This window comes from Myotis davidii, unplaced genomic scaffold (assembly GCF_000327345.1).
Source record: "Myotis davidii unplaced genomic scaffold, ASM32734v1 scaffold8, whole genome shotgun sequence".
NCBI classification, from domain to species: domain Eukaryota; kingdom Metazoa; phylum Chordata; class Mammalia; order Chiroptera; family Vespertilionidae; genus Myotis; species Myotis davidii.
The window spans coordinates 2705161-2729808 of record NW_006299520.1 but is presented as its reverse complement, the minus strand read 5'-3'; the positions used below and the strand labels follow the sequence as shown (position 1 = coordinate 2729808).

Here is a 24648-nt window from a genome sequence, read left to right as displayed (position 1 = left end):
CTCTTCTCATTTTAATGGCCATGTGTATGACAGTGGTCAGCCCTCTGAAGTTTGATTTGAAGTGCAATAGTATGTACATATTTTTTCCAAAACCAACTTATAAGTAAAGAATCTGTGTGAATGTACAAAGTCATAAATTATTGTTTTTCATGACTGAATTTTTCCTAAAGATAACACCAATGAGCTTAGCTTCATATTGCTACCAATATAGATCTAGATTGCTACCTATAGTGTACCCTGTATTATCAAAGTACATATTATAGAAATATTTTTCTTATTTTAAAAATAATTAGCTTCCTACAGGTTGGTTGCCATGCTCAGTAATATTAGGAGTCACAGTATTTATTACAATTAACTAATTGCAGGTACCAATTATGGCTATCAGAAATGACTTTATTCATCAATTTAGCAATGCCATGTTGCTATATGTATGGCAAGGCACTTTGCTAGGCAATGCCTATTAAAAAAATCATCGTCTCCACCTTCCAGGGCTGGAAGGATAGAGATATAAATCAATAGCATGCAGCATGAGTACTGTCTCCCTTGTTAGCAAGAGATGTTTATAGCCAACATTTTGTCATCTTTCCTTCAATGTCCAGATTCAGCTTCAGAATCGTTCTCAACCCAGCAGCACAGAAACCTGCTGTTACTCAGGTGGACGCGTGAGGCTAAAATTGTTTGTCCCCAGTGATGTAGTACAAGCTTGTTCAGGGTGTTGATGTAGAAGGCCAGAAATCCAACATCCTTGCTTTGTGTCAAAGTAAGTTTCAGTGTAAAAAAGTAGAAATGAGTTTCATCCTTTGGGTGTTAGGAAAGACGTAATAAATTGGAAATGTTATAAGCCCACAGATACACGTTTAAAGAGAAGCTTTAATAGTGAGGTAAAAGGAATCTTGTAAAGTGAGCACTTTTCACTATAGTTTGTAGTTTAATATGTGTGTCTTCCAAATACAGGCTTAGCTCTCTAAGCAGCGATGTGCTGGTGAAACATCACCTGCCATCAAGCACCCAGGTGTGTGTGTAACCCTGATTTGCAATGCTTGCTGATTTCCATGGTGTAAATATTCCCACCTCAGTTGATTTCCCCCCAGTTCACTGAAGGCAGGCTGGGAAGAGATGCAGTCAGTGGTTCCAGAGCCGCTATGAGCCTGCCCAGCCCACTGCTAGACCTCAGCCCATTTTGCCGCCTGAATCAGTTGGGTCCCCTCCTCTAGTTTATGTGCATCTCCATCCTACATCGTTCCTTCCTTTTCTCCTCTTTCCTCTCTCCTCTTTCCTTCCATCCCATCTGCATCATTGTAAAGTTTAAGAAATTGCTTATACGTTGGGATATTTTAAATTTTTCTTATGATTTTAACAATCTGCATTACATAAATATTGAGTAATAAAGAGTAAAATACATTAACGTCCAGTTCCTAAAATGTAATGGTTGTAAAATGACCGACTGGGAATTTAATGAATTTTCATTTCTTTTATACACGCGCAGAGACTGTTAGATGTTTGCTTAAATTCACAAGTGCAGAATTTAAAACAGATGAGTGATTTTAGTTTCTCTCCAAAGATAGCCTTAGTACCGAAAACCGAGGAGGGTACAGGCATATTAGCGAGAAGAAATCGCATTAAAAGGTAGGGGGAGCAAACATTGAATTTCATAAATGGTTAATTTGTTTAAGGTCCTTCCACCTGTCCTCAGACATCGAGTCACTTTGATTCCTCTAAGCTAGGAGATAAGACCTGGAAAAAAATCTTGAAGCCATAATTGGCTCAGCTCAGAATATATAGTGTTTCTGAATTTTAAAGTTTGGGAAGAGGGAGGAGAGTTATATTTTTACCTGAATGAGGACATTGATACACGCGGGACAGCTGTGCTATGGGGAGTTCTTTGGCCATCTCTTACAGTGCTGACGAACGTGAGAGCGTCATTGGGACCTAATCGCAGTGACACAGAAGGTGCACGGGTTCAGATCTGGGTTTCCTGAGAATGTCCAACGGTATAGGATTGGATGAAGTAACCTCACCAGTGTCTTTGCAAAATGCAGGAGTGGTTAATTAATCTACTGAAAGAACTGAGCTTATAACATTTATTATATATTTTGGATCCTATATTCTCAAAGGTTAATTTCACTCCAGCATTTTCCTTGTATGACCTTTGAAGTAAGGTAGCCACACATTCTATAGACGTGCTTTGCTAAATATAAACTTTTTGCTCAAAATCAATAGAAAAGTATTTGTTACAGGAACGTATGTGCAGGATGTTGGGGAGTGAGTAATTCCAGTAGCTTTTAAGATGTCGATTCTAATTTGACCCTTTATATATCTTATTTATAGCTGAAAGGCAGTTTGACCCTTTTTGCTGATTTTTAAAAAGACTTCATTATTGTAAGGTATAAATGAACAAGTAGTGATCAGGACGGCCATAAGTAGACACAGGTTTGTGAGGAGGCTGCGTTATGGTTATAGCTGGTGTTTACAAATGTTTTCCACAATGCTTGAATGCTTTACAGTATTCCTAGTTTAACCTCCCATTAGAGCTTGCCAGGTAGGATGAATGAAGCACAAGTAGTTTCAGAACAGCAAACAAGCTAAAATAAATAACTTACATTTCTGGTTCAAATAGCAGTATTCGGAGAATTTCATTTGGTGCAACCGAGAGTTATGACATCATTAGATCACAGTGGATTATATGAAATTTTGCAATTCACTCCTCTCCTCTCTTTCTCAGATAGATTCTGCGGAAATGGTCAATTGTGTCTTGGATGAATGCTTTTCTACTCGCTTACCTTGTGTGTATAGATGGTTTTATTAAAAAATAGCAAACTGTATTTGGGACAGTCGGAAGCGCTGGAGGCAGAGGGTTGCTTGCCGTTTGCCCTGGGCCCCCCTTATTCCATTGAGGAAACCTTGACATCGGGTATGTGCTGGGGAGAGTCCACTCCCTCACACTGCACACTCCAGCTGCAACTTCGTAGGCATCTTACAAAATGATATTCGCATTGATAGTGGCCTGCTCAAAAGAATGAATTAAATAGGAAAGCATGTGCCACTTTATGTTAATAAGCTCTTATGACCCTTATCCATAAAACATAAATTTTAGTCTTTGTAAACAGGCTATGAGATAAATGCATATTATCACCTTCATTATACAGAAAGGGAAACTGATGACTTGGAGAGTTTGAATAACTCGACCAAGATTGCACTCATCTCCTGGAATAAAAGGGGATTCATATAGCACCATTCTTCAAAAACTTAAATTTCTTTTCCTATTCTGTTCTTACAAGAGAAGTGTTATTACTGATAAAGGGAAGGAAAATATGAAAGTAATATTAAATTTAAGTTGGGTCTAAATCTATGCAGTCCAATGGGGTGGGGATCATAATGAAACACTAGGTTAATAAGTAGAACAGAAACATTCAATATGGAAGCCGCGAGTGACATTCAAGGTAGAAATTTAATGGATGACTGTGGTACCCAGATAACCTTACATAGCACTTAAAAATTTTTTTTTGGATAATTTTTAAATAAAGACGTTCTTTTGTTTTTTGGGTTTTTTGAGTAATCTGCTCATATTAAATGATCTCAAATAAAATGTACTTTGACCTCCCATTGTTATATGAAGATCTTGGTCAGGTACCCATTCTCCACAGCTGATGTGAATTTGGGCCTGTGTGTTCTAGTTCAGAAGAGCTGTGGGTGTACTGACCTAGTGAGGGAGTGTCTCTTGCAAAGCTGTGGGGAGTTAACGTGACCAGGGCCCAGGAATGAGCCGCTACCCAGCCCTAGACCACTTGCCAGAGCTTCATCCTGGGCAGCTGTTTGGTAGGAAGGGACAGAACAGGGGTTGGAACAAAGCAGAGGAGAGATACTTGCCTGTAATTCCCACATTAGGACTCTGATCCGATTTTCCCAGTTGCAGTAAACAATGGGAAGATGAGCTGTTCTCAGAGACTGTTAATAGGTAGCCTCAGCCACTCATTATTACATACCTTTGTGAGCTTTCCACTTTGTGAATTGGCTGCAAAGACATCTCAACAAGAAATTACTTTTGCAATGGACTATACCATCTGTATCGCTATGGAAATTGTGTGGTGTGTTGTAGCCTCTCAAACAGTTGCTTCAGATAGCACTGCAGAGTAGCATTAAGTCTTCTCTTCAAAACCTTAGATGGAGCCCTTCAGAGCTTTGAAAGTTTAGGGTACAGAGTTGTAAGCTTATCATCCTGGCGCTATGGAGTCTGTTGCCTGCTAATGGGACACTGTAGCCATTGATTCGTGGTGAGCTCCGATTGGCACCAGCACTGGAGCCCACGCCTGGGAAGGGATGAGAAGCAAAGTGGAAGGAGAGGTACGTTCAGATTTCTCCTGGTGCGTGGCCACTCGCTTCGTTGGACAAACACATTGTGCTAACCTTCCCAGCAGTGAACAGCAGGCGCTGAAAGTTCCTGTAGGATGGCATTTGAAAACCCATGGCCGAGAGAAAATTATAATTCATGTATACCTAGAGAAATAAAACCCCAAACATGTTTGGAGAATCACTAACCACATAAAAACATTGCTAGCCATTGCTTTTGAGTAATTTATGAGCATTCCCTTGTGGCTGTTTATTAAAACCACTTGAAAAAGCAAAAGAAAAGTGACAGGAAACTGAGTGGCCTGGCTCCATGTAACGCACCCACAGTTAAAGTGTGTCTGCGAGCTAGCGCGGTATAAACCACTATCCAGTATCAGATTTGCTTCTCTGCGATACAAAATAAGTGAAATAGCTGGTCATTATTTTTGAATTTAAAATGGACCACTATCCATAAAAAGAAATTGCTTAAACCCAAGGTTTAGATAATGGTTAAAAATTTACAAATAGTTTAATAAGTTAATTGTGTCTTAATTACTGAAACAAGACCTTTTCAAGAACTTATAGGTTCAATATCTAGGGAGGGTAGTGCTGGAATTGCTTTTGTATTTTTCCTAAAGGGTCTTTCTTAGTAAGGTCATGCAAAGTAACACATTCCACGAATATTATGGGATCTTGAATCTCCTGAACTCTGTGACTTGATTTTCCCCCTAGAGTTACCTTCTGGAAGGAGTTTCCTCAAGCCTCTTGCGTAAATTTGGACAGAAAGAGTTCTGTGAGAGCCAAGATTGCGCATTTCTCTAGATTTTTAAAAAGAAATCCTTGTGAATGTTAAATCACCAGGGTTACACCCTGATTCACATTTTTAATGATGGTTTTCCACCATTTTGTATATCGTTTTCTTTTCTTTTTCAGTAGCAACAACAAACCTTTACAATCTACCAAAATTTAAAACAACTCCTACACGTTACACTTGGATTACTTCAGAATGGAAGAATTCCGCCCACATGATGGCACAGTGTGTGGGGACGAAAGGCATGCGTTCCCTGGGGATGTACAGACGGGAGGGTCAGAGACAGCCACGTTGGGTTGTAAATCCACTTTGTGCCCGAGAGTGTTGGCATTTCCATTTTGATCTCTTGAACTTAGACTCACATATTGTGAGCAGCAGCCCATTGACTGCATCCAAAAGAAGCTTCGTAGTTCAGATGTAGAAACACATACGCTATAATGGCTTTTGGAAACAGTAGGCCCCTGCTTATCTACTATTGTCGATGGTATTCTGGATAGACACTGTTCTGTTGAATTAACTTGAATTTTCTTTTCTACCTTTGAGGAACCACATTTTAAATCCTCTTGGAAAGTTCTGAGGCTGCTTACGATAATTTTGGACACATAGCAGACAGGTATTGCGAATTCTGTGAAAAAGCGAACATTTATTGAAAGTCCATAATATGCAAGTCTGTGCTTGTTCTTTATAAGATGTATATTTTTCTTTAATTTTTAGAAAAACCTTAGGAGATAGAGGGATGAAGACACTGAGTCCTAGTGGTGTTGATGCCCAGATTCACATGGAACTCTGGCCAACTCGAACACTCACATTCCTCATACATTCCAGATGGTGTTTAGGTTTCAAACGTCATTTCTCACATAAAATTGACTTTAATCTCCATATTGTGAAGAGCTTTGCATAGTACTTGCTATATAGTAAATAGTCAATAAATCATATCTATTATTAGCTGTCACTCTTAGATGTTCTCTCCCTTCCTCATTTTGTCTGTTTATTGCCTGCAGAACTTTATTTAAAAAAATTCTCTCAGTTTCAGATTAATAGGATGATAAGAGGAGGAAGAAAGAGAAAAAAATGTGAGCAAGTCCAAAACAACAGAAAAAATAAAGAAATACGGAATAGAGATAGGAAATAATACTTGCTTACAGGATGGTTGGTAATGATCACTTTTAATTTGTTATATCTCCTCAGGTTTTGTTTTATTCTCAGGTCATATGTAGATAACAGCAACATAAAGGATTTTGTCAAAGATTTAAACTACTGGATATGAATATGGGTGCCAGTGTCTTAGTATGCCTCCCCACTCTCTCTCCTAATCCTTCCCATCCCAATAAAGAACATTTCACCCATATTGATTAGTTGTACCATTTTGAGGTGGGATATTCTGTCAAAGTAGTTCTTTGAGTTTCCCCATAGCATAAAACTAATAGTTCCAAAGTGAAATTCACTGTCTTAATTCTACTCCACTAAACATACTCCCTCTTTTTTATTTTTTTTATTCTCATCCAAGGACATGCTTAGAGAGAGGATGAGGGGGCAGAAAAAAAAGCATTGATGTAAACCTTATGTCACTTTTAATTCTTCTCCCTTTGTTTTCCAAAAAACTGTCTCTTCAATTCCCTGCTACTCATCTGTCAACACAGCAGGCACCTGATCTGGTTCCTCGCCACTTCTAGCTCGAGTTCCTCTCCCAGCTTTTAGTTGGCATATTATACCTCTATCTCTTTGTTCTCAAAGTACCCCATATATTACTGGCTTCTTAGAACAGGTTTTTGGAACATTAAAAAATATCCTCTAGCCATCTGTATGTGCACTTTGCAGAAGTGTCTGTTTAAGTCCTTTCCCATTTTTAAATTGGATTATGGCCAAGGGACATATAAAAATGTACTCAAAGTCACTGATCATTAGAGAGATGCAAATTAAAACAGCAATGAGGTATCACTTCATACCTGTCAGAACGGCTCCCATCAACAAGTCAACCAATGACAAGTGTTGTGAGGATGTGGAGAAAAGGGAACCCTCGTGTACTGCTGGTGGGAATGCAGACTGGTGCAGCCATTATGGCAAACAGTATGGAGTTTCCTCAATAAATTAAAAATGAAACTGTCATTTGACCCAGTGATCCCACTTCTAGGAATATATCTTAAGAAACCTGAAATACCAATCAGAAGGAATACTGTATATGCACCCCTATGTTCATAGTGGTGCAATTTGTAATAGCTAAGATCTGGAAACAGCCCAAGTGACCATCAGTAGATGAGTGGATAAAAAAAACCTGTGGTACATCTACACAATGGAATACTATGCGGCAGTAGAAAAGAAGGCTTTCTTACCCTTTAAGTGTAGACACAGACAGTAGTGTGGTGAAGGCCTGGAGTAGGGGGTAGGGGTGAGGTTGGACTCAAGGGGTGGAGGGGCGGGGGGAACATCTGTAATACTTTCAACAATAAAGATACATTTTTAAAAAATCCTCTGTTCCGAAGCCAACAGTCATTTTACTGTTCAGGCTGCTTTCCCTGATTAAGGGTATAATTCACCCTTTCCATACTTATTCCAATTGAGTGAATTACTAATAATGTATACTCTTTTCTCCAGTTAGAGAATGTTCTTATTCATTAATAATAATGACATATTGCTTCTTTGGAGCCTGCTGCGTGCCAGAACTGTTCAACATGCTTCACATTCATTCTGCTACTCCCAATTGTAGAAAGTTAAATGAGGGCTGTAACGTGGTCAGTGCACTCACAAGTACGAGCGACTCTTAATGAGCGCTTAATAATTGCTCTCCTCTGCGCTGCACCCCGCTTCCCACGTGCCATGCTTAGTTCTGCCCTTTTGCCTTTGTACATCTCTCTTCCTAGAATATTTTTTCCTTTTGGTGTATCCAGTACATATTCACTATCCAAACCCTACCTCGACTCAATCGGTTCTCGTGGATCTTTCCTATTGTCAGAATACTGATGTATTTATAAGGAGTTTGGCATGGTTTGCCTTGTAACTCCCTTTTGTCTTTCACTTTTTCCAAAAATTGTAACAGTGCTTTACGGGCATTAAATACTTGTTGAATGAATACATTCTCCCCTTCTCAAGTAGACATTCACTTTCTGCAAGGGTTAGTCCAGTCCTTAATTTCTTCTCATCCCCACAGATCTCAGCGATGTGCGTGGCACATATGTAAACACCTACTCATTGGATATGGGGGAGTCCGAGCTGTCTGTCGTTTGGAACTTTCATGGGAAAATACTTTTTTAATACCATGCACATAGATACACTTCAACGAAAAGGGGCAAAAAAAGATTCAGAGATAGAAGTCTGATAAGTACGTCAATTCAGAATGAGATTCATGATCTGTGTTTTTTGGGCGATATTGGAAGCTGTAAATTTTGAGCGCTTATTGTATGTAAAACACTGAGCTGAGTGTTTTACATTCATCGTCTTAGTTCTTAACCAAATTGGTGAGTGGATGATGCAGTGGTTGCTCAGAAGGGTTCCAGAGCAGCTTGTAAGCAACAGAACCCCGTTTAAACCCAGGTCATTTTTATTCTAAACACGCGTCTTTAAGCGCTATACTGTATATCATCCTATTCAGCCTCAGGGCTGGAGTTTTCAGCCCTTGTGAAATATCTCCCTGTTGAAGTTCACTAGCTTTAAAGACATTAGATCATGCTTGTTTCCAGCATAAACATTCAGTAAGTGTTAGCCTTTATTTTTGCTATTTTCTAATTTACACTGGTCTGTTCATGATGTTGTCATTTCCCCTTATGCGAACTTCCCTTTAAAGGCAGAATCAGCGATTTAGTATGTCTGCGAACTCTGGGTATGTATGCGTGTGTTTATATGTGTTTGGGCTTCCATGAAGGCGCCGAAGATTTAGAGAGTGAGAATGAAGAGTGAGCTGCTTTGCTACTGTTTCCAATCAGCTCGCTAATCAGAGGCCTGCAGTGAATGTGCAGGGATGGGATGCCTGCCTGAGCTCAGGGAGGGAAGCAGGTGATGGATGGGTCCAGACCCTCAGTGTCTCAGAAAGAATCTTGAGTATTGATCTATTTTGTGTGGTTTCCCAGCACAGGATTTTAGGCTGTGTTTTTAAGATCTCTCATCTCATTTTTTTCTGCAAATTGGAGAATGACAGAACCATGGAAGGCATTAACACTCTAGTTTTTATTTTTGTGTATACTATCACAGTGCATTTAGGTTCTGGAATTTAAGAAGTAAGACTTGACTAAAGAATAGCCAGTTTAGCCGAGGCCGGTTTGGCTCAGTGGATGGAGCGTCGGCTTGCGGACTGAAGGGTCCTGGGTTCGATTCCGGTCAGGGGCATGTACCTGGGTTGCGGGCACATCCCCAGTGGGAGATGTGCGGGAGGCAGCTGATCGATGTTTCTCTCTCATCAATGTTTCTAACTCTATCTTTCTCTGTCTCTCTCCCTTCCTCTCTGTAAAAGATCAATAAAATATATTTTTTAAAAAAAGAATAGCCAGTTTAGTGAAAATAAGTAAAAACCTTTTGTAAGTAAAACCCTTTTGTGAGAAGTTAAAAATTTTTATATAAGTTCAGACATACAGAAAAGTTATAAGAATAATATAAGGCGCTCCTGTATACTCTTTAACCTATTTTAAAATAGAGTAATATATTTAAAAAAAATTTTTTTAATCTTAGCATTTTCTAATTATACTAGAGGTCTGGTGTACGAGATTCATGCACTCAGTGGCGTGTCCCTCAGCCTGGCCTGCACCCTCTCGCAGTCCAGGAGCCCTTGGGGGATGTCCCATAAAAGGGGAGCAGGCCTAAGCTGCCAGTCAGGCATCCTTAGTGCTGCCGTGGAGGCAGGAGAGGCTCCCACCACAGCCACTGCGCTCGCCAGCGGTGTCCCCGGCTCAGGGCTTCTGGCTGAGCTGTGCTCCCCCTGGGGGAGTGCGCTGACCACCTGGGGGCAGCTCCTGCATTGAGTGTTTGCCCCCCTAGTGGTCAGTGTGTGTCATAGCTACCGGTTGTTCTGCCATTCAGTCGATTTTCATTTTAGCCTTTTATTTTATAGGATAATAGATCATGTTGTCATCACAGTGGTAGAAAAAGATTTTGTTAATTAGACCTGCTCCCCTGTTGCCAGGTTTCATCTTATATAATAAAAGCCTAATATGCTAAGTGTCTAGTTGGCCATTCAACCAATCAAAGTGTAATATGCTAATGACATGCTAAGGCCACTCAACCGCTCCCTATGATGTGCACTGACCACCAGGAGACAGACAATCGACCAGTCGACCAGTCACTATGATGTGCACTGACCACCAGGGGCAGACGCTCCGACTGGTAGGCTAGCTTGCTGCTGGGGTTCGGCCGATCAGGACTGAGCAAGGCAGGCCAGACACATCCTGGAGCCCTCCCGTGGTCTCTCCCCAGTTGGCCAACCTTCCACGTCCCTCCTGGCCCTGATCATGCACTGGTGGGGTTGCTCGGCCTAGCCTGTGCCCTCTTGCAATCTGGGCTGAGGCACCCTACCTTCCTGAGTGCATGAATTTTGTGCACCGGGCCTCTAGTTGAGATATAAATGACATATAACACTATGTAAACTCAAGATGTACATGTTGGTTTGATACATTTTATTTTGCAAAATGATTGCCACCATGGCCATAGCCAGCACCTCCACCCTGTACATAATTACCATTTCTTTCTGTGGTGAGACATATAAGATTCTATGTTTAATTTTAATGCTTCCTAAAGGGTTTTCAAAATGGAGATTTCTTTCCAGCATAATGTTATTGTCAGAAATGTTTGTCTCCTTGCATTCAGTCCCTGGCCCCCATACTTTGAGCCCTCTCACAATATTCTTACAGATCAATATTAAAAGATTTATGTTTTAAAGTTTTAGGGGAATCCCAATTTGGAGTTTGAGGCTAAAATACTGTTCATTGAAAATAAATCAGATACTATTTTAGTAGGGTTGGAAATATGAGAACATTCCAGCAAATCCCAAGTGTAAGAATTATAATGAACTAGGAAAGAAAAGTGAGCCTTATTTTATTTTGCAGTTGTAGAATTATAATATTCTAGTGGCAAAATGGAAGAGCTTTTATACGGTTCAGTTTTAAAATGATGTTTGAGCTGACTACATTAAAACAGTATAATTAAAAGTATTTGTAAATTTACTATCCAATATGCTGTTTCTTAGTTATGTCTTAGAATAAGAAAATTAAATATTTAACTAAGATTTTACCACATGTACTTGTTTTCACATTATTTACATTATGTTAGAACCAAGTGACATAATTTGTGAGAACACCTTAATTATAAAGTAGAAAAGTACTACAACATGAGAGGTATTTTTATTTCATTTATAGACGTGAACAAGAGAAAAAAAAGCTGTTTATTTAAATAAGGTGAATAAATGAGCCATCTTTTATCAATATTTGCATGAAATATACATAATTTAATTAATTTGCATTTTTAATTTCAGATTCAAAACGCTAATGATGTATTAATTGCGCCACTTGAGAAATTTCGAAAAGAACAGATAGGCGCAGCAAAAGTAAGTGTTCCATTTTATTATTCTTCAGATATTCTCCTAGTAATTAAAGATGACATAATTTCAGATGTTAACATTTTGATATTAGAATGACCTTTTAAAAAATTCTGTACGTCATTTTTAACTTTTGCACTGAGCCTATTACAAAGACCGGCATTTCTTTAAACATAAAAGATATTCTTCTTCTACTGAATAGAGAAAAAGTCAGCATCCGTGAGTTCCTTCCATCCCCACAATTGGAAGGAACTATTTTAAAAGGGGTGAAATTATGGTAAAATTATGAGCTTTGCTCCTAACTACTATAAAATAAAAATTAGGCAGAAGGTATATTGAAAATTCAGGCAGTTATTATAAAAGAACTTTTATTACTCACTAGAGGCCTGATGCGCGAAATTCATGCAAGAATAGGCTTTCCTTCCCCCGGCTGCCGGCACCAGCTTCCCTCTGGCACCCAGGGCCCAGGCTTCCCTCGCAGCCCCGGTTCGTCTGGAAAGTTGTCTGGAAGGACATCTGGTCTAATTAGCATATCATGCTTTTATTATTATAAATTGTATTTTTTCATTATTAAAGAAAATGCGTTTGTGGGAAAACCTTCAACATGTTTGTCAAGCCTTTGCAATGATGTTTAGTTGATTATGTACCAATTAAAATTTCCCTGAGCCTAATATTTTTTGAAATTTACTTGCACCCTTTTTCTTAGATCTGCATTTTAACTACCTGCACAACATTATGTAAGGACATAAACTTTAGGGTTTCCAGAACAGAACTCATCACTTCACCCATTCTTTCTCAACATGTTTTGGTTTTCTATTTAGTCAGTGACATAGCCTTTCCCCATTCTAGTGGTACTATCTATTCTAATGCAGAATTATTTTTCCTTCTTTCCACCTTCTCTTCTGTCTGAAATATTGAAATAGCTTACTAGCTGGTCTCCAGACGCACATCCTAATCTGTTCTCTACCTTCCTGCCTGCCATTCTTGGATAGTGCCACCTTCGGTGGATCTCTTTGAGAGACAGTTTGCTCCTGATAAGGAATGCACGCCACGCGGTGCCCATCTGCTGCGTCATTATACCTCCCTCCTTGCACACAGTGGCCTGCTCACCAGTCTCTGTCCATGGATTTGCCCAGCCTTCCTCTCTCCCCGGAACATTTCTCCCCCTTCCCTTGTTGAGGTCTTGCTAACTCTCCATGGCTGATCACCCAGCACCAGAAAGAAGCCTCCCGTATATAGGCCTCATTCATTCCTCTCCCAGAATTGATTTTCCCCCTCATAGAATCCAATCGTCCTTATGCTCATTTCCTGTAAAAAGCTATCACAGTCGGCCCTGGATTCGTTTTACATACATTTCTTCACTAATTATGAAGAATTATCAAGTCGAGGACTAAGCCGGAACTATTTTTGTGTTAATTAATGCAGCAAGTGTTTATCAATGTCCTGCCTGGCCTCCTTGTGGCAATCCTGGTGTTTGAGATGAAGGGATGCAACAATAAACAAGACAGGCATGCTCCCTGCACTTGTGTCCCTAATTATCTTTTGTGGAAAACAGACACCAAAGTAATAGCTAAGGCGCTGATGCAGAAGTGCAGGGTGCTTCCCGAGAGTGTAATGAATGGGACTGACCTTGTCCTGAGAACCAGGCCGTGCTCTCTGGAGGAGGGATTGGTTAAGCAGAGGAATAAAGGATGAGAAAGAAATAACCAGCTATGGGCATGCAGGGGTGGGAAGGGGACAACCTCCCATACCTTCCTGAAGAAGGAACAAGGTGGGGATGAATCAAGGCCCTGAAGGAGGAGAGAGGCTGGCATTTTAAAGGAAAACGATCCTGTGTGTTTGGAATATAGAGGATCATGGGAAGAACGGAGGGGAGGGCATGTGCATTTTTAAATATTACTCTAGTTGCATGTCATGCACGGATTGGAGGAGGCGAGACTGCTTTTGTGAAAACCAGTTTGGGGGCTAGAGGGCAGTGGCTTTAGATTCAGAAGGTGATAGTATTTCGGAAGTAAAATGGAAAGGGGTAGGAAATGGGTTACACAGTTAGAAGTGAGGAGCAGGACGTGCCAGAGGTAACTCCCAGGGGGCCGGGTTGCATACTCCAGTGGTTTTGAAGCTTCTTACTGAGATAGGCAACGCTTATGTTTGGATGGCAGGATGGTGATTTTGGCTTTTAGACATAACGCATTCGAGGTTCCTCGGAGACATCCACGTGGAGACGTTGAGTTGTCAGGTGTGTAAGCGGATCTGAATTAGAAATACTCCTTTGGGAGTTATTGTTCTCTAGGCGGTAATTAAAATCATGGGGGGTAGAATAGATCCCACTGGGAGAGAACAGCTCGAGAAGAGGACCTACATTCTGTATAATCTGAAAACTCTCAACATTAATGTTTGGGGTGAGAAAAACTCTATGGTGACAGGTAGGGGCAGAGGAAGGAAGAAAATTACCAAGAATGTGGTATTCCAGATCAAGGAAGAGTCTTTTCAGGAATAAAAATAGCTGATCTTTATTGACATTTACATTGTAGTCATTTTCACTGAACTATTACGTCTGTGACCTAATTAAATCTTCAGAGCAACCTGTGTCTTAACACCGGTTTTACTATGAGGACAATGAGTGAGACTGGAGCTAAAATCAAGCCTTTTTACTTCACAGCCTTGATTTACAATATTTCACTTCATTAATTTTTCTAAAACTTTATGAAAGAGCTTTGTGAAAAATCCCTTTTGCAGTGCAGGATATGCCAAGTTTTCTGGCCCACCTAAAATAGTAAATTTCATTTGTGTATGGATTATTCGTTTTATTGTTGCTGTTGTTTTTGTTGATCCTCACCCGAGGATATTTTTCCCAAGGATATTTGCCACAGGATGGCTTTCCATTGGTTTTTAGAGAGAGTGGAAGGGAGAGGGAGAGACAGAGAAACATTGATGTGAGAGAGACACAATAATTGGTTGCCTCCTGCACGCACCCCGACCAGGGCCAGGGAACCTGCAACCAAAGTATGTGCCCTAGACCAGAATCAAACCCAGGACCCTTCAGTCCACAGGCCAATGCTCTATCCACTGAGCCAAACCAGCTAGGGCTCTAGTTGTAGTTGAATGAGCAATTGCACCCATTTTTAAAACATCTCACTGACTGGACAGACCAACTGAGAACACACAATAGTATACTATGCCTTTGCCCACTCATTAGAAGGTTAAACGTGGTTAAATGAATTCAAATGAGATCTTGAGCATAAAGATTATTGTACTTGGTCCTTTGGTGATGGTGATTCTGGGTATTTTATCTGCCTGCTGCTCTTAATGCTAAATTGTTTCTAAGCTGCTAAGTAGTTGTTTTATAGTAAAGTGAATAAAGAACAGCCATTTTTTCTGACATATACGTTTGAGTCCTTTTCTTTTGCTATTGCAAAAACATTGTGATCGAAGTAGAAATCCTTGAAGAAAAAATTCTTTTTTTGTATTGCTTTACTCCCTGTTTTACTTAGGTATTTTCTTACTTGGTAAATAAAGCTAGTTCTACAAATGGCACTCCACTGCTTTCCACAGTCTTTAGAGTAGAGGTTTCCACAGCGTGCTCATGCCCACGAGCCAGCTGGAAGGCAAGAGTGTCTATTAAGTTATTAAGTGTAGAATCTTCCACTGCAGTCAGCAACCTCCTTCACTTGGTTCAAGTGGAAAACGCTGAGTCAAGGTGGCCCTCTCCTCACAACCAGATGATCCTGTTTAACTGGAGTGGATCAAGTCCATGGACCACAAACGTTTCCTTTGTAGTGTGTTCTATGGATCTTTGAGACACCTGATACTTTGCTGTGGAGGCCCTGAGTGAGTTCCAGTTGAGGGGAAAAGGCACCAGGAATCTGTGAGAGGCATTAGAAAAGGTTAATGATGGGGTCGTGGAACTCAAGGACAGAGGCGATGGGGCCTGCTTTGTGAATAGCTAAAGATTAGAAGAATTATCTATAAACAGTTGTCAAGAATGTATTTGTTTAAGGGTTCTGAGTCTAATGGTATTCGCAGAATAGGACTGTATTGCAGGCCTGGCCACTACATGTGTCAGAGTGTGGGATGGAATGTTCCGTTTCTTTAATTTGGCTTCTGATACACTGCCGATCTGAATTCTAGAAATGAGTGGAAGTGGACGTGGGTATTCAGAGCAATTAATGCCAACTAGAATTTTCACAATAGGAATATATCAAGAGCAGCATTATAATAGAGCAGGATGAATTATTTGTTCCCCCACTTTTTGTATAAGTTGACAGCTATATTTCATTGATTATATGGGAATTCTCCTTGCTCCCAGAGAGGATCAATTGTAAGTCATATCTGCATTTTCTACACTTGTTTCATCACAAATTAACTCTTACCAATCAAAGACAAATCCGTTATAGGTGTGTGAGTAAACATGTATATGGAGAGTTTCTCAAAAATGTGTACACACACTTTTAATAATTATAAAGGCAGTGTTTATTAAAATGCATTTCAGCCCTAGCCGGTTTGGCTGAGTGATTAGAGCATCGGCCGGCAGACTGAAGGGTCATGAGTTTGATTCTAGTCAAGGGCACATAGTACTTCAGATGCAGGCTTGATCCTAGATCCTGGGGGTGGCAACCAATTCATGTGTCTCTCTCACATCCATGTTTATATCTCTCTATCTCTACCCCTCCCTTTCATTCTCTCTAAAAATCAATGGAATAAATATTCTCAAGTGAAGATTAACAACAACAACAACAAGAAATGCATTTCATGTTCAAAACCGAGCTATCAGCTATTAAAGTATGTATACATTTTTGGGGGACAGCCTGTACATACCAGACTACTAGATATTTTAAGAGATGGAACTGACTTTCAGGAAACCAAGTGCTCATGTTCCATATATACACAGACTGGGCATGTTGGTGGCACAGTGAGGGCTAGCACATAATTCCTCAGACCAGTGTCAACCTAAGAATGTCCAAACCTATAGAGAATTTTTAAAAGAATTTATATGAGCCAAATTGATGACATGCCAGGAAGCAAGATCTCGGAGGCTTCCCATAATGACAGTTTGTAGTTTCTTTTATATACTTGGAATTAAGGTAGGAATGTAAGGCAGATTACACGAAGGTGGGTAAAGGCAAAGCAGAAAAATCTCTATGGTAGGATTATAGGATAGTTAACAGGATCATGTGTTTTTGAGGGTGATTATACTTCTGAGGGGTCTAAAAAAGAGACATTTCAAAGGCATAGAAACAATGGGCAGGGCAAGCGAAGATAGCCTTTTTATAAGCTTTGGGTGTGACTACCCACCATGATTTGCCTAGTTAGGAATTTATGCTCAGATTATCCTGTGAGGTTACTTGGGGTCACATTTATTACAGCACCCAGTTTTCATCCACACCAGGAGTCTTTCAACTCCTCCAGGCTGCTCTTTAGAGTACTCCTTTGTGAGATTTTTTCTTTTTTGTTGTTGTTAATCCTCACCCAAAGATATTTTTCCATTGATTTTTAGAAAGAGTGAAAGGTGGGGGGGGGAGACAGAGAGAGAGAAACATCAATGTGAGAGAGACACATTGATTGGTTGCCTCCTACATATATCCTGACCAGGGCCAGGGATGGAGCCTGCAACCAAGGTACTCGTCCTTGATCAGGAATTGAACCTGAGACCCTTCAGTCTGCAGGCTGATGCTCTAATCACCAAGTCAAACTGGCTAGGGCCATTTTCTTTACTTTTAGTGAAAAATGATTTAGTGTTAAATTTCTTAATTACAAAAATTTTTCAAATAAGTTCACACTTGCCCACTTTGAATCAAGTGAAATTAATATAGTTCCCTTGATTTAAAAATTCCCACCACACAGTAGGCTCTTACCACTGGTTTCATTATGTCAGACCATAAAATTATTTGCCTTGTCACTGTCAATGTCACATTGTTTATTCAGAGTTAAATAAAATCTCAGCAGTTCTTAAGTAGAGCTCTTTGATCTATTAGGGATTTTTTGGATTTGATGGTGAGACTTTTTACCGTTTCCCATTCCAAAGTAATGAGAACTTTTAGCATCTAAAATTTATTATTTAATATAGTGAAATGTTCTTCTCTACTACCTTATCCTCCTTTCCCAGCCCTGAGTCATTAGAAATTTGATTAGCATGCCATCATCCATCTTGTCTTAAGTCATTGATACAAGAACATTCAACTAGATGGTGTTGGTCTGCTTTGTATCAGACACGGTGCTAAGTCTTGGGGAATGCAAAAATAAAATATGTTGCTTGCCTTAATGGAGCTCACAGGATAGCAGAAGAAGCCCCAAAGAAACAGATAATTGTGATGGAATGGGATTAGTGATGTTATCTGAAATATACCCATAGTAGTATCTGAGAACAGAAGAAGAAACAATCCACTCTGCTTAACCAGCGGAGGCTGGCAAAGACTTCTGTGAAGTTGTAGCATTCATCAGGTGCAATTTAAAAGCTGGCAGAAATTTTCTAGTCAGTGCAAGGTCAACCAGTATCCCAGCAAAAGAGAAGAGTCATAGTGGGTATAAACATTTTGTGATGTGGCTTAGAAGCTTGATATACTCGGTGTGATTAGAGCTATTTTTTTAAAAACATGAACCACATTAAGAAATGTCTTTTACATCATAATTGAGTGATTATATATACAAACATACTTCTGTTTCAACATCTGATGTAATTTGGTGTTTTCAATTGTCTTCTACTCTAATCCACATCATTAAAACAAATGCTGGTTATAACTTGTGAAATTGATCGTATAACCTACCTGTATTTCATAATCCATAGTATGAGTAAATACTGGGCTGTAGGTTAGCCTATGTATGTGAGTGGAAGATGAAGTCAAATTAGTGAAAAACGAGGCAAGAAATATTCAGCTGGGGCAGAATATTGGAGAGTTTCGTGCTGCACCAAGGAGTATTTTATTATATTTTGTATGTTTTTTTGTTAACAGAAATCATGATGATGATCATGATATAATGGAAATTAATCATAGGTAGTTCACATATATTTATTAATCTTTACAGCAGCCCTGTAAGGGAGGAGTTGTTTTCACTCCCTTCTGACCAGTGAGTAAACTGAGCCATGGAGAGTATAATTTGCATAGCGTTAGGCAACTAGTAAGTAGCAAATCGGAATTGAACCCAGGCAGCTTTGCTCTAAGGCACATGTTCCTAACCACAACTCTACACTAATGTGCCAGTCAAGTCTTGAATCTGTATTTCAAGAAGATAGTTTATAAGCATTGTGAACGCTGGAGTCAGAGAGACCAGCAGCCAGCAAATGATTCATCAATATTTGGGTTGGAATGCTCACTACGAATTTTGTTCTATGATTAGGGGTTCCAATCATTTCTAGACACCTGCTGGTCGCACAAGGCTTGCTAACTGGAAAACCCCGCCAGCAGGAGTGCAAGGGGAGACACCCTCAGGCTTACAGGTGACAAAGGCCTTTGACTCTAAGTTACCACTGATTACCCTCCAGCAAATTACAAACCTGGTCTTTTCCATGGGGTTCAAATATGAGCCTCCTCATTAGCCCTTCAGTTTCCTTAAGGGCACCATCTTTTCATTCTTTCCTTTCCTTCAGCAACTCCTGCCATTGGCATGCATTTCTGTTAAGTAGGTATGGGCTCTCCACTATACCTTATCTTTTCTTTTTTTAAATTTACTTCTGGAGAGGCTATGTTCCCATCTGTCAATTCAGCTGTTACTGAGTCCCGGAGGATGGATGGCACAGGGAGTGCACTGTGGTAGTAACAGTCTAAGCACCAGCACCAGCTCAGAGCAGGTAACCCGGTAAAGGATTAGGTGACTCCATTCTCTTTTGCCTCAGGATGGCTTTCCCCACTGCACAGTGGAAGATATCCTTTGTTTCTTGAGCTGAGAATGTTCATTTCTTGAGCTGAGAATGTTCATTCCTTCGTTTAAGGATCTGTAAACTGCAGGCCCAGTCTGGCCAGCTGCCTGCTTTTGTGTGGCCCATGTACCATGAATGGTTTTTACATTTTTAGATGGTTTTTAAAAATTAAAAGAATAATGCCTTGTGACATTAAGTTCCAATTTCAATGTCGATAAATAAAGTTTTATTAGAACACAATATAGCTCATCTGTGTATGGCAGCTCTCATGTTACAACAGCAGAGTTGGGTGGTTTTATTGGAGACCAACAAAGCATAAAATATTTACTATTTGGCCCCTTGTGGAAAACATTTTGCAAACTCCTGGTCTAAGGCCTGAAACAAATTTCACTTTTCATCCTCCTGCATTCTCTTAGGTCTTCTCTGATATTACAGACTTAGTCATGCGTGTTTGATGACTTGCCTTCCTATGTTGGGAAATCACAGGATTTATAGTAAAGTTAAATTGGCTGTGACCTTGAACAGATTCATATCTGAAAGTCATAATTGTAACATAAACACCAAAATTTTTTATTTCCAATATTTGTATCTTCGTGGAAATCTTTTTACCTTTGAAGCCAAACATATTCTCAGTTTAGGGCTATGGTTTTGCAAACAAGAAGTTTAGAATAAGTTGATAAATATATATTTTCTTACCTCTTAAGTAGACTGTCAGTATTTAAGAGAAGGCCACGTAAAAACCACTTTACAATTAAATGCGTTTGTTTCGGTTTCAAATTGCACCATGAACTCCAAAATGTGGTGGACAACCCAATAATGTTGATTTAAATAAGAATGTGGTAAATCTCATCATAGATTTCCCTTTCTTTTGTCCGTGTGCCATGGTTTCTACACTATAAAAAAAAGCAGTCAATTAATAAAGGAAAAATTATTTTGGTTTTTTGGGGAATGTGTAGATGACTCATTTGTTAGCCAACATTGTTGAAATTTGTGGATGTTTGCATAGACTAAGTGCTAGATCACCAGAAGTTCGTTTGAAACATATATTGAGAGAAGTAAGGTAAGTCTGCCAGTTTTATTCACAAGAGTAAGCATCTCTCATTGACCTTATTAATAGGTTGGCTTAACACAGCTTCTTACCCTTCGGCCATTAGAGTACCTTTTGCATCGTTCTCTTCTATATGTACTCAGTAATAATGTGAAGCTAAACTGAATGCTCTCTGGAGGCCATGCGGCCCACGTCTCCATTGAGTGCCTGGTGATTTAGACCTCTACAATTCCTGTGGAAAACCCAGGGAGACGTGAAGTGAGCTCACTGTAGAAAGATTTCAGGCATTGAAAAAACTTGCCTTATTTGGTAAATGTGGTTAACTGGTCCCAGCTGGTAATGCTGGTGAACTCATTGTGAGTGGTACTGTTTCTTTAAGCCAATTTCGGTATTTTTTATCCATTAGAAATAGTGTTAAATGGCATCTGTTTAGATTTTCTTGATGTGTCATGGACTAAATAAAATCTGAAAGGACAGTATTCCATTTTGAAAAGTAAAGCTCAAATGTGTGGACACTAAAAATGTTCTGTTTGTATTTTCTGGTTTATTGTGCTGTTTATCCTATTCAACCTTTGGGGGATTTGGGGTTAATTTATACCTTGAAGAACAAAACTGCTTTGGAAAGCACACCCATACTTACTTTTTGGCTTTAATATAGCTTTATTTATGCTTTCATAAGTTTACTCTGTACATTAGAATTTTAGGACAGAATCTGTTAATTACATTTTCTTTTACTGCTAAGTAGCACTTCATGTTGTTGATGAAAGAATGTTCAGACCTATAAAGAAAATTGTTAGTTTATTTGAGCCAAATTTTGAGGTCATGGATCGAGAAAATATTCCAGAGAATGGCAATTTCTCAGTTCATCTTACATTTAGAATCAAAGAAGAAAACAAGCAAGATACATGAAATTCATTGGTAAGGAGGTGAGAGAAAGCAAACGGGACATTTGTAGGGTTGGATAAGAAGCAGAATGGAGAGGCACTTAGTTTACATTGGTAGGTAAAGGATAGTTAACATTTACAGTAAATAGAGTTGGTATGTGGCCAACAAGATAACAATGAAGAGTTTTTGTGGTCTCCCGTTCTGGTGGTCTTGTGCTGGTGATTATGCCTCCAAGAGTCCTGGGAAAGAGATTACTCTGACATTTCAAAGGTAAGCTCTCCTAGCTGTGTAAGAACAATGAGCAGACAGGGCTCACTTAGCAAAGGTTGACATTTGCTAAGGAAGCCATAGGCGTGGGGCATGACTACCCGCCATGACCTGCCCAGGTAGGAATTTGTGATCAGACCATTCTTTGTGTTTACTGAGCTTTTCAGGTTTGCTTCATACCCCTTTTTCGTCCACCATGTTTAGAAAAGAAAAGACTGTAGGCTGGCTCTCCTGGCTTCTCCTATTATTCCTGTCTCAGGTTTGACTATTCAGGGAGTCACCTGTTTTTGGACAAAAAACACAGGCTTTCCAGTCCAACAGGCTTTGGTCTGAGTCCGGGCTCTGCCGTGTGTGAGCTTGATGACTTCAGGATAGGTCCTTAACTTTCATTACAGTGCAAAGGTGGTATGTGTGCTTTGCGAGAGTAAATATATGTGTGTGAAGGTGCCCAGTGCAAACTTGATAATAAATGTCAATTTTCCATTCATTCTGTTCCAACAGTGGACAGATTCCAGCTTTTCCTTGGCCTCGCTTTTGGAATATATTTAGGTGACCTGCTTGACCCTCTCTGTCCCTGTCATCAGTTTTTCTCCTGGTAGCAGGCAAGAAGGGTCCTCCATATTCTTATCATTCAAAACGAACTCCTGCAGCATCAACTAGGAACTTACTGGAAATGCAGCCTCTTTGGTCCCACCCCCGACTTACTGAGTCCATTTCTTCATTTTCTCCAGATCCCTGGTTAATTCAGATGCACAATAAAGCTTGAGAAGCGCTGCTCTGTATCACTTACTTGGATCCACAGCTCTGATGCGGACTGTGGATCTCTGCATGTTGGGGATCACCCCTGGGTTGTAAAGTTCGTACATGACTCCAGAGGGGTGACTCATGATGACTGCTCTCTTCTGAGCTTAACTGTCAGTCAGTTCCCCACAGATGTGACCTTCTCTGCATATACCATGGTCCTCTCTGAGTGGATTGTAATTGGCAACTCCTCAGAAAAGGACATTGTGTTTTGTTTTGGTAAAAGCAGTAAGTGCTCCTCAGTGTTGCTGTGGGTTTCCTCCTGGGACAGAGAATAGCAGAATTTGGTATCATAGAGCAACACAATATAAATGTTGAAATCAATACATCCTGTCTGTTTGCTCATTAATAGCAAAACTCTGAAGACTGAAAAGACTGGATGCCTGATTGGCGAAAATGCATAAAAAAGATTTTTAATTAAAATATGTATTCAGGCTGGAAGAAGGGGCAGACTTAGTCACTGGGATCTCTGAGAAGGAAGGGTAGGGCCCCCTGTGGGTTTTCATGGGGTGCTTGATTAACCTCAGGGCTGACTGGTTCTCAGAATGCAGTATGTTCTTAGAAGCTAGTATCCAGAATAGTTTGTCATGTCTAGACAATACTGAACATTTTGATGCAAATAATTTAATACTATGACAACAGGTTGTTCGTGGTTTTCACTAAAATTAATCTCATCAGTAATGTTTCCTTAGGTATAACTAGACTAAGAACTTGGATGATAGCTATTTCCATCCCTGAATTTCCCCTTCCATTTTATTCACTTGTAGTATGTGGTCATGCCATTATATGTGGTCTTTTCATTACAGGACACTAGAGGCCTGGTGCACGAATTCGCGCATGGGTGGGGTCTGGCCGGCCCTCCCTTATCGGCCAATCAGGCCGGGCCAGCTGGAGGGAGGAGCTGAGGGCGGTTGGCTGGCCAGCCTCGCCCCCTGGTCAAACTCTCAGGCAAGGGGACAATTTTCATATTAGCCTTTTATTATATAGGATAAGGGTTGGTTTACTTTTTTTTTATATCATAACATAAAAACCTACCCCCTTGGGATTTGTATTAGTTGGTTTTCTCTAGTTACTATAAATTGTTCAAGTTACCATTTCAGGAAAACATATAACAATAGTAATTAAAACTTGTTTTCAAAGCAGTAAAGTTTTTGTTGTTAATGGTTGTGGTTTAAAATAAGCCACATCAGTCCTTTTACTCTAACCATCTCCAAACCCAACCCAAGGCCTTGGTCCCGCATTCTTTCTTTTACTCTTTCATGTTTATTTTCAAGGGATCAACATTTAGGAGCTAGGAATTCATTTTCATAAACATTCTAATAAGCCTAATAAGCTCAGAAGACGTTGGAAGGAATAATTTAATGCTAGCTAGCAAATTGTTACAAAAATGTCAAATGGAAGCCAGAATGGAATCACTTGATGATGAAGCCGGGGAGATGAAAATGTCACTGGTGAAGCGAAACAGAGCTGCCGGACTTTGCAGGTTCTGTCCCCCTGTCCTACCTCTCATCGCCCCCCCCCCGCCCCCCCCACACACACCCATTATGCCTTTATTATAGTGAAATTTATTGTTCACATTTCAGGGCATTTCTAAATCCTTCCTGGGCACTTTGCTCTAGAGAAGTAATAATGAGAGAAAAGGAATTTCTGAATTGGGGAGAGATTTGGAGTTTTGTTATGGTACAAAGGAAGCTGAATTCAACTGCAAGACTCATCCCAGAAAGAATGCTAAACAACAGTGAATCTTGAAAATGCCAAAGTAGATAGAGTATGGGTGGTCATGTCAGGGAAAAATAGGAGACTTGGGGATTATGTATCCTTTGGTAAGTGTCATTGCAGATCCCAGCTCTTCCTGTCTGCTCCTCCCTGGCTATGAGCCTGAGATGTGGGTGTGGGCGTGGCTTAACTTGGAAACATTTTCTACCTCATCCAGTCTGTTGCACATACTCAGTTGCCCTGTGAGATCTGGCAGCACTCAAAGATGGCTTGGTTTGGCCATAAATGAGGGAGAATTTATCAAAAAGTGGCGCCTTTGCTCTTCTGCAGCCATTTTCCTTTATGCCTGACAAGGCACAGGGCAAATCAAGGTGAACAGCCCAAAGATTGGCTTATCGCATTTCATTACCTTGATTGCCACCTGAGAG

The 24648-nt window shown here is 40.0% G+C and overlaps 1 protein-coding gene across 1 annotated transcript in view; it reads left to right on the top strand.

The window, feature by feature from the left end:
• Positions 1–24648, top strand: part of ARHGAP42 (Rho GTPase activating protein 42) — a 208959-nt gene that overhangs the window by 84947 nt on the left and 99364 nt on the right. The window contains exon 3 of the mRNA XM_006775261.2: positions 11589–11660. Coding sequence (XP_006775324.1) covers positions 11589–11660 — 72 coding nt within the window. The remainder of the gene's footprint in view (positions 1–11588; positions 11661–24648) is intronic.